Genomic DNA, 11,571 nt, shown 5'->3' on the forward strand with positions numbered 1-11,571 from the left:
ATTATAACTCATATTTATAACTCATATTTATAACTCATATTTATAACTCATATTTATAACTCATATTTATAACTCATATATATAACTCATATTTATAACTCATATTTATTTTAAATGTTATTTAGTATATAATGTCCTTGTCTATAAAGGTTCTGTACTTTGTCATGTATTTGTATGTATTTGTCATGTATTTGTATGTATTTGTATGTATTTGTCATGTATTTGTATGTATTTGTATGTATTTGTATGTATTTGTATGTATTTGTATGTATTTGTCATGTATTTGTATGTATTTGTCATGTATTTGTATGTATTTGTATGTATTTGTATGTATTTGTATGTATTTGCATGTATTTGTATGTATTTGCATGTATTTGTATGTATTTGTATGTATTTGTCATGTATTATGTGGACCCCAGGAAGAGTAGCTGCCTCATGCGCAGTAGCTAACAGGGATCCTAATAAGCTAAACTTAACCTGAGAAATAAAGAAATACAACTTTAAAGCTAAACCAACAGTAAACCCAAACAGTCTCTATCCTATCTGACAGTAGTCCCTGGTGTTGATATTCCCAGGTGTGTCCTCAGGAGCAGGGTCCCAATGGGAGCGACACACAGACAGGATATATATCTTTTTTTATTGTAACTTTATTTCTCTCTGTCTTTGGTTGTGTCCTAAATGATTCTCTATCCCCTATTAAGTACACTTATTTTGACCAGGAACCATAGGGCACCGTTAATAAGTATAGCACTATATAGGGAATATGGTGCCATTTAGGACACATCCTTTCTTTGGGTTTGAGTGATGGAGGTGCGGATTTCTCATAAATATTGATGGAAAAGAAACATTTTTTTTCCCGAACCGGCATCTGCCTATACTGCAGTCAGAGAGCCAGAGACTTCAGAACATCAGAGCATGTTTCAGACAGAGCCAAATACTACAGTCTACTGTACATCTCAGACAGAGCCAAATACTACAGTCTACTGTACATCTCAGACAGAGCCAAATACTACAGTCTACTGTACATCTCAGACAGAGCCAAATACTACAGTCTTTTTACAGTCTACTACAGTCCCTCTCTTCTTCTTCTCCTCCACTGTCTCTCTTCCTCTTCTCCTCCACTGTCCCTCTTCTTCTCCTCCACTGTCTCTCTTCCTCTTCTCCTCCACTGTCTCTCTTCCTCTTCTCCTCCACTGTCCCTCTTCCTCTTCTCCTCCACTGTCTCTCTTCCTCTTCTCCTCCACTGTCTCTCTTCCTCTTCTCCTCCACTGTCTCTCTTCCTCTTCTCCTCCACTGTCTCTCTTCCTCTTCTCCTCCACTGTCTCTCTTCCTCTTCTCCTCCACTGTCTCTCTTCCTCTTCTCCTCCACTGTCTCTCTTCCTCTTCTCCTCCACTGTCTCTCTTCTTCTTCTTCTCCTCCACTGTCTCTCTTCCTCTTCTCCTCCACTGTCTCTCTTCCTCTTCCTCTTTCCCTGCTCCACCACTGTCTCCATACAGTCTACTTTTAGTCAGTTCAGTTTACCATTAGACAGGGCTGTAATGTACTTGATGTATAGATAATTCAAATATAATCTATTTACACAGTGATCTATAGGGCCAGTATGTGAATGTACGTTGGACCGATCCATATCTTTGGGCTAGATTAGATTTAACATTGGAGCAGTGCTCTGGTGATTGATGTGAGACAACTTTTGGATGAAACACCACCAATATACAATACAATACAATACAATGCAATGCAACGCAACGCAACGCAATATAGTACAATATAATAGAATACAATAGAATAGAGGGAGAAATGTTTTGCTCCTCATTTTTTTTAACCATATTGCTACTCAATAGTGAGAAAAGTTAGCTATAAAGTGACACACACACACACACACTTAGTGGAGACAAAGAAAGGACATTAGAGGACCAGTGGGGAGAAAATGGAAAGAATAGGATGCATTCCAAATGACACTCTATTCCCTTTATAGAGCACTAACAGAGCCCTGGTGAAAGGTAGTGACCTATAGAGGGACTAGGGTGCCATTTGGGATGCACAAGATACAGCTATACAGTTGAAGTCTGAAGTTTACATACACTTACTACAGTTTTGGCAAGTCGGTTAGGACATCTACTTTGTGCATGACACAAGTCATTTTTCCAACTATTGTTTACAGACAGATTATTTCACTTATAATTCACTGTATCACAATTCAAGTGGGTCAGAAGTTTATATACACTATGTTGAATCTCAGGTTATGAATCTCTCTCTTCTCTGTATACATCAATGAGGTCGCTCTTGCTGCTGGTGAGTCCCTGATCCACCTCTACGCAGACGATACCATTCTGTATACTTCCGGCCCTTCTCTGGACACTGTGTTAACAACCCTCCAGGCAAGCTTCAATGCCATACAACTCTCCTTCCGTGGCCTCCAATTGCTCTTGAATGCAAGTAAAACTAAATGCATGCTCTTCAACCGATCGCTGCCTGCACCTACCCGCCTGTCCAACATCACTACTCTGGACGGCTCTGACTTAGAATACGTGGACAACTACAAATACTTAGGTGTCTGGTTAGATTGTAAACTCTCCTTCCAGACCCATATCAAACATCTCCAATCCAAAGTTAAATCTAGAATTGGCTTCCTATTTCGCAACAAAGCATCCTTCACTCATGCTGCCAAACATACCCTTGTAAAACTGACCATCCTACCAATCCTCGACTTTGGCGATGTCATTTACAAAATAGCCTCCAATACCCTACTCAACAAATTGGATGCAGTCTATCACAGTGCAATCCGTTTTATCACCAAAGCCCCATATACTACCCACCATTGCGACCTGTACACTCTCGTTGGCTGGCCCTCGCTTCATACTCGTCGCCAAACCCACTGGCTCCATGTCATCTACAAGACCCTGCTAGGTAAAGTCCCCCCTTATCTCAGCTCGCTGGTCACCATAGCATCTCCCACCTGTAGCACACGCTCCAGCAGGTATATCTCTCTAGTCACCCCCAAAACCAATTCTTTCTTTGGCCGCCTCTCCTTCCAGTTCTCTGCTGCCAATGACTGGAACGAACTACAAAAATCTCTGAAACTGGAAACACTTATCTCCCTCACTAGCTTTAAGCACCAACTGTCAGAGCAGCTCACAGATTACTGCACCTGTACATAGCCCACCTATAATTTAGCCCAAACAACTACCTCTTTCCCAACTGTATTTAATTTAAATTTATTTATTTATTTTGCTCCTTTGCACCCCATTATTTTTTTTATTTCTACTTTGCACATTCTTCCATTGCAAAACTACCATTCCAGTATTTTACTTGCTATATTGTATTTACTTTGCCATCTTGGCCTTTTTTGCCTTTACCTCCCTTCTCACCTCATTTGCTCACATTGTATATAGACTTGTTTATACTGCATTATTGACTGTATGTTTGTTTTTACTCCATGTGTAACTCTGTGTCGTTTTATCTGTCGAACTGCTTTGCTTTATCTTGGCCAGGTCGCAATTGTAAATGAGAACTTGTTCTCAACTTGCCTACCTGGTTAAATAAAGGTAAAATAAATAAAATAAATAAATAAAAATCTGCCTTTAAACAGCTTGGAAAATTCCCCCAAAAGATGTCCTGGCTTTACATGCTTCTGATAGGCTAATGGACATCATTTGAGTGAATTGGAGTTGTGCCTGTGGATGTATTTCAAGGCCTACCTTCAAACTCAGTGCCTCTGTGCTTGACATCATGGAAGAAAAGAAATCAGCAAAGACGACAAGAAATTATAGACGTCCACAAGTCTGGTTCATCCTTGGGAGCAATTTCCAAACGACTGTCTCCTAGAGATGAACGTACTTTGGTGCGATGAGTGCAAATCAATCCCAGAACAACAGCAAAGGACCTTGTGAAGATGCTGGAGGAAACATGTACAAATGTATCTATATCCACAGTAAAATGAGTCCTATATCGACATAACCTGAAAGGCTGCACAGCAAGGAAGAAGCCACTGCTCCAAAACCACCATAAAAAAAGCAGTTTGGAACTGCACATGGGGACAAAGTTCGTACTTTTCGGAGAGGGGTGGCAGCATCATTTTGTGGGGGTGCTTTGCTGCAGGAGGGACTGGTGCACTTCACAAAATAGATGGGATCATGAATAGGGAAATTATGTGGATATACTGAAGCAACATCTCAAGACATCAGTGAGGATTTTAAAGCTTGGTCGCAAATGGGTTTTTAAAATGGACAATGACCCCAAGCATACTTCCAAACTTGTGGCAAATTGGCTTAAGGACAACAAAGTCAAGGTTCTGGGTTGGCCACAACAAAGCCCTGACCTCAATCCCATAAAAAATTGGTGGGTAGAACTGAAAAACTGTGTGCGAGCAAGGAGACCTACAAACCTGACTCAGTTACACCAGCTCTGTCAGGAGGAATGGGCCAAAATTCACCCAACTTATTGTGGGAAGCTTGTGGAAGGCTACCCAAAACATTTGACCCAAGTTAAACAATTTAAAGACAATGCTAAAGACAAGTACTAATTGAGTGTATGCAAACGTTTGACCCACTGGGAATGTAATGAAATAACTAAAAGCTGAAATAAATCACTCTCTACTATTATTCTGACATTTCATTTTCTTAGATTAAAGTGGTGATCCTAATTGACCTAAAACAGGGAATTATTACTAGGATTAAATGTCAGAATTGTGAATAACTGAGTTTAAATATATTTGGCTAAGGTGTATGTAAACACAGGTGCGTGTAAAGACAGAGCGGAAGAGACAGCGGGGAGATGGAGAGCTGGCACTATAGAGCCACGTTAGACCTGTACCAGATGTGTCTGTTAGAGATGTGTCTGTTAGAGATGTGTCTGTTAGAGATGTGGATCTCTGCTTGGGTCTTTATGCCTTTGTATGTGTTTGTATGTGCGTGCGTGTGTCCTTGCTTGGGTTTGTGTGTGTGTTTATGTGTTTTTATGTGTGTGTCTGTGTCCATACTTTCATATGTATTTGTGTTTGTGAGTGTGTGTTTGTGAGTGTGCGTGCGTGCGTGTATCTGTACTTGTGTGTGTGTGTGTTATGGATATAGAGGGACATCAGATCGTAACATGGAACAAGTTGAACTAACGTCGGTGGAACCAGGAAGTGACGTCGCTGGAATCAGGAAGTAACTTCGGTGGAATCAGGAAGTAACGTCGGTGGAAGCAGGAAGTAACGTTGGTGGGACCAGGAACTAACGTCGGTGGAATCAGGAACTAACGTCGGTGGAATCAGGAACTAACGTCGGTGGAACCAGGAACTAACGTCGGTGGAACCAGGAAGTAACGTCGCTGGAATCAGGAACTAACGTCGGTGGAACCAGGAAGTAACGTCGGTGGAACCAGGAACTAACGTCGGTGGAATCAGGAACTAACGTCGGTGGAACCAGGAAGTAACGTCGCTGGAATCAGGAACTAACGTCGGTGGAACCAGGAAGTAACATCGGTGGAATTAGGAACTAACGTCGGTGGAACCAGGAAGTAACGTCGGTGGAATTAGGAACTAACGTCGGTGGAACCAGGAAGTAACGTCGGTGGAATTAGGAACTAACGTCGGTGGAACCAGGAAGTAACGTCGGTGGAACCAGGGGGGGGGTTAGGCTCAGGGGTATTAGGACTGTAAGACCTGTGTAATTGCAGTTTGGTTTTAAAGTTTGCAAAACAGATTTTAAAACCATCTGGCTTCTGAATGATTTAGGAGGGACAGTTATATAGTAATATATTTACAGCATGTCAAATATCTGGCTTTACACACACACACACACACACACACACACACACACACACACACACACACACAAACAAACTATGTTCACAAAGCCCGGGCATACATTTGTATTCTGATCCCTTCCCTTAACTGGAACGTTCAGGGCCTATCTTACCCAGGCTGATTGCTTCTGCCAAATTAAAGGCCTTGCCCTGTCCGAAACCTCAAGTCAGAAATAACTTCCTCCGTTAGGAGCAGCTAATGGATTTACTATTTGTCTGTCACTGTAACGGAGACGCTGGGAGTCGAGAAGCAGGTGCTGGGGGTGAGTTTAATAATACAAGACAAGAGTCTGGACATGAAACCCATAACTAATACTGCCTGGGGAATGGAACTAAGGGAGTGACTGGAGCCGACCTCCACAACTTTGAACGTCCAGTAGGTATCTGACGGCATAGGAGGGACCTCCCTTCATGTCCAGTGTAGGTGGAGGTGTGTCATGGGGGACAGCCTCAGCCAGGGGACCAGGAACCAACAGCCTGAGAAGGGAGACATGAAAGGAAGGTCAGATATGGTCGTCACTGGGGAGCTGTAATCTATACGTTACCTCGTTGACCCTCCGGAGAACCTTGAACAGCCCCACAAACCATGGGCTCAGCTTCTTGCAGGGCAGGTGGAGTGGGGGGTTCCTGGTGGAGAGCCAGACGCGATCACCAGGTTGGAACACAGGAGCCTCCCAGCGGTGGCGATCCTCCTGCTCCTTCTGATGGTGGACAGCAAGTTTGAGTCTCACGTGGGCTTCGCTCCACACTTCTTCTGCATGCCTGAACCACTCATCCATGACAGGAGCTTCGATCTGGCCCGGGGTCCATGGAGCCAGGGCAGGCTGATAACTCAGAACACACTGGAGTCAGCCCAGTGGAAGAGTGGCGTAATGAATTCTGCCCAGGGAAGGAATCGGGCCCACTCCCCCTGCCGGTCCTGGTAGTGGCTCCTCAGGAACCTCCCCAGATCCTGGCCCATCCTCCCCGCCTGTCCATTATATACCCAGAAGTGAGGCTGACTGTGACCCCGAGCTTCTCCATGAAGGCTCTCCATACCAGTGATGTGAATTGGGGGCAACGGTCAGAGACGATGGCCTTTGAAAGGCCATAATTTCGGAAGATCTCAGCGACCTGGAGAGCAGTAGGGAGACCAGAGAAAGGGATCAAAAACGAATGGATTTTGATCAACTATCCACAACCACCAAAATGATGGTGAAACCGTCAGAGGAGGGGAGATCAGTGACAAAATCAATGGATAGATGAGACCAGGGACGTTGAGGCAAAGGGGATGGAGTTTCCCTGCTGGAGCGTGCCGGGGGGGATTTAGTTTGGGCACACACAGAACAGGAGTTGACGTAGCGAATAATGTCCTGCACCTAGGTGGGCCACTAATATTTATCGGAGAGAGATTGAATAGTACGGGTGATCCCTGGAGGTCCAGCAACGACAGCTGTGTGCGCCCAGGTCAGCAACCTATCCCTTATCCCCGTGGGAACGTAGATGCACTCGGGGGCAGAGAGTGGGTGCAGGTTCCTTCTCCACATCTACGTCCCAGAGCACAGGGGCTATGACTCGAGAGAGGACGGGAAAGCAGGTCCTCCCACATTCGTGTGACCTGTCGTGATTATCATCCTCGACGATGAGATGGTGGGGTTATGTCGTTGGAGCCATGGGAGGTCCAAAGATTATCTTGTGAGCTGGTTCACTAATGATGAATCACTCCACGGTGAGGGTGAGTGGTGAGGTGATGTGTGTGATGGTTCCCAGATCCTAGTGGCCAATTATCAGGGCTTGAAGCGGGAACATAGAGGAGAGTGGGTATGAGGAGATGTTCAGAGAATAATAAATAAAGTTCCCTGTGCCACCGGAATCCACCACCGCTGTAGAAACAGCCAGCTAGTGTAATCAACACTAAAAAGAGTTTAGCAGAAAATGATGACGATGGGATACTCACACCCGCCCAATGAGGTGGAAGATCACGTGACCATCCCTCTGCTCTCGTGGATCCCGAGTTGGGATGTACCGGACACTGTTGAAGCTGGTGCCCCCCTTGACCACAATAGGGACAGAGCCCCAGTTGTTTCCGTCTGCGAAGCTCAGCAGGTAGGGGGAGGCATGTGACCCCTACCTCAATGGGTTCAGGCTCTGATGCACAGTGGTCCCTGATGGAGAGGGAGAAGCGATGAGTGTACCGACGCTCCCGAAGTAGGTTATCTAGACAGATGACCATCACGATGAGTGGGTCCAAGGAGAGGTTGTTGTCTCGACGTGCCAGTTCCGTCTGGCCCTCCTCTCGCAGTCCTCTTCTGAATCTCATTCCATCCGCTGGATGCTGCTACTGTCCGGAAGGTCATCCTGCCGTAATAGGCGCTCTCCCTCCTCTCTGGCCTCCAGTGGATGATCAACAATACCTCTGAACACATCCATGACCCCGCATACGAAGCCAGTCGGCAGAGAAATGACTGTGGCAACCTTGGACCTCTCAATGGTGGAAGCTCCCAACTGGTGTGCAAAAATCTGGTGTAAAAGAGAGCACTGGAGTAGGAAGCCACGGCATATAGATGGGGTTTCATCCTAGTTGTCCGGGAGAGACAAATGGGCATTTCTGACCTGGGGTGGCTGCTGAATAGACTGGTGTTCTTGTTCGCTGGGTCGACTGGTGGTAGAGTATCCTCTGCTTGTTGAAGGCAACGCCTCTCGGACCTCCTCCATAGTCATCACCAGTTGTGCCAGCTGGTCGTGGTGCTGACAAAGTAGGTATCCCTGTTCGTCGACCGTCTGGGAGATGTCCTGACTCCCTGTTGCGAGGCAGTATTCTGTATTGGAGACGCTGGGAGTTGAGCGGGGGGGTTATAACACAAGAAATATAGAACGATTCAAACCTAGAGTCTCACCTGGACATGAAACACATAACTAATACTGCCTTGGTAATGGAACTACGGGAGTGACAGATATAGGGTTTGGCTGCTCTGCCAGAGACAGTAGAGAAAGAAGGAGAAAGGAATCCCATTGGGCAATGAATAGATTAAGGTATAATTCCCCAACCAGCAATCACATTCACATTGTCATGCTGCGTAACACGTTTGTTAGGCTAATCGTCACGCAATCTCTTCTCAATGTCAGGGTGTGAGTCGAGAAATGTGCTTCCTCTAAAGTACGTTATGTCACGATTCCAAAGCTATACAATATTACAGATATAGCTAATTAATTATCTCACATCTCAGGAAAATATTTATAATATTGTACTTGTTGTTGACGAAATACATGCTAATGTTGGATGAGCTAATGAGTGTTGTATTGACTCTAGTGTTGTATTGACTCTCATTCACTCCTTGAAGGAGAGCTCTCCATTTCCCATCATTTTCCAGATATGACTGTACTGTGCAGCACATGGCTCAGCTGGCTCAGCTTCAAATTGTTAGTGATCAATTTAGTGATACCCGAGCCCTACCCGTACCCTAGTTATTAATAAAAAAAAGGCCCTATCTGGCCCTAACCCGATGTATAATGTCAGGGCCTGTCAGGCTCAGGTCGGGCAGCAGAGCTCTACTTTGCGGTTAATCATAATGCTTATTGAAATATATTTTTCACCTCTGTGTACAGGCAGTATGAGACCGTGGTACCAGTAGAAGACCCCATAGTGACGGAGGTGACCTCCACTCTGCAGGAATGGGCCTTGCTATGGAAGCAGCTTTACGTGGTGAGTACAGTCCGACTCACAACTTGTCCCACTATTTCATAACAGAGTAATAATAATCATTATATTATTGTATTTATTAACGTGAGGTGTGTTGCTGCGCTAAAGTTGAAGAGATCTAGGATTAACAAGACACATTTGTATCATACTCTAAAATGCTGGATGTACGGTTCTATGATATGATTCCTGGATGGCATACCAGTAGAGGTACATCAAAGAAAATGTATCTACTCAAAGATCTACCATGTTTTATCTACTCCTATAAAATGGTAGACAATAAGGTACTCAGCAAAAAGGTCTGATTTCAATATTACTGAAAAAAGGACCCAGATGGTCAGTATAAAGCAAGTCTCTTGGGGGTTTTCTCTATTGGCTTGACACGTCTAGCCACTGGGATTTTTTCCCATTTTTCAATGCAAAACTGCCCCAGCTCATTCAAGTTGGATGGGTTTTGCTGGTATACAGCAATCTTTAAGTCATACCACCGATTCTCAATTGGATTGAGGTCTGGGCTTTGGCGAGGCCATTCCAAGACATTTAAATGTTTCCCCTTAAATCACTTGAGTGTTGCTTTAGCAGTATGCTTAGGGTTATTGTCCTGCTGGAAGGTGAACCTCCGTCTCAGTCTCAGATCTCTTGAAGACAGAAACAGGTTTCCCTCAGGAATTTCAGTGTATTTAGCGCCATTCCTCATTTCTACAATTCTGACCAGTTTCCCAGTCCCTGCCACCACCATGCTTCTCTGTGGGGATGGTATTCTCGGGGTGAGAAGAGATGTTGGGTTTGCGCCAGACATAGCGTCTTCCTTGATGGCCAAAAAGCTCAATTTTAGTCTCATCTAATCAGAGTACCTTCTTCCATATGTTTGGGGAGTCTCCCACATGCCTGTTAAACGTTTCTGATATTTTTTTATAACCCAATTCTGATCTGTACTTCTCCACAACTTTGTCCCTGACGTTTTTGGAGAACTCTTTGTTAATGGTGCCGCTTGCTTGGTGGTTGCTTGGTGGTGCCCCTTTCTTAGTGGTGTTGCAGACTCTGGGGCCTTTCAGAACAGGTGTATATATACTGTGATCATGTGACACTTAGATTGCACACAGGTGGACTTTATTTAACTAATTATGTGACTTCTGAAGGTAATTGGTTGCAGCAGATCTTATTTAGGGGCTTCAAAGCAAAGGGGGTGAATACATATGCAAGGTGGGTGAATACATATGCACACACCACTTTTCTTTCCTCAACTAGCAGCAAAACACCAGTCTCAACGTCAACAGTGAAGAGGCGATTCCGGGATGCTGGCCTTCTAGGCAGAGTTACAAAGAAAAATACATATCTTAGACTGGCCAATAAAAATAAAATATTAAGATGGACAAAAGAACACTGGACAGAGGAACTCTGCCTAGAAGGCCAGCATCCCGTAGTCGCCTCTTCACTGTTGACGTTGAAGACCGGGGTTTTGCGGGTACTATTTAATGAAGCTGCCAGTTGAGGATTTGTGAGGCATCTGTTTCTCAAACTAGACACTATAATGCACTTGTCCTATTGCTCAATTGTGCACCGGGGCTTCCCACTCTTCTTTCTATTCTGCAATTCCTCGCATGGAATAGCCTTCATTTCTCAGAACAAGAATATATTGACGAGTTTCTGAAGAAAGGTCTTTGTTCCTGGTCATTTTCTGCCTGTAATCGAACCCACAAATGCTGCTGCAGATACTCAACTAGTCTAAAGAATGCCACTTTTATTGCTTTTTAATCAGGCCAACAGTTTTCAGCTGTGCTAACATAATTGAAAAAAGGTTTTCTAATGATCAATTAGCCTTATAAAATGATAACTTGGATTAGCTAACACAACGTGCCATTGGAACACAGGAGTGATGGTGGCTAATAATTGGCCTCTGTACGCCTATACAGATATTTCAGCTACAATAGTCATTTACAACATTAACAATGTCTACACTGTATTTCTGATCAATTGTATGTTATTGTAATGGGAAAAAATTGTTTTTCCTTCAAAAACAAGGACATTTCTATGTGACCCCAAACTTTTGAACGGTCATTTATATAGGTAACTTTTTTTAATTTCTTTTTTTTACTTTTTTTCATAT

The 11,571-nt window shown here is 44.1% G+C and overlaps 1 protein-coding gene across 1 annotated transcript in view; it reads left to right on the forward strand.

Moving 5' to 3' along the window:
• LOC116374123 (dedicator of cytokinesis protein 3-like) overlaps positions 1–10,107 on the forward strand; it is a 200,070-nt gene extending 189,963 nt beyond the window's left edge. Inside the window, exons 5-6 of the mRNA XM_031823922.1 lie at positions 9,374–9,470; positions 10,093–10,107. Coding sequence (XP_031679782.1) covers positions 9,374–9,470; positions 10,093–10,107 — 112 coding nt within the window. The remainder of the gene's footprint in view (positions 1–9,373; positions 9,471–10,092) is intronic.
• Positions 10,108–11,571: the final 1,464 nt, after the last annotated feature.

Source organism: Oncorhynchus kisutch, linkage group LG5, assembly GCF_002021735.2.
Source record: "Oncorhynchus kisutch isolate 150728-3 linkage group LG5, Okis_V2, whole genome shotgun sequence".
NCBI classification, from domain to species: domain Eukaryota; kingdom Metazoa; phylum Chordata; class Actinopteri; order Salmoniformes; family Salmonidae; genus Oncorhynchus; species Oncorhynchus kisutch.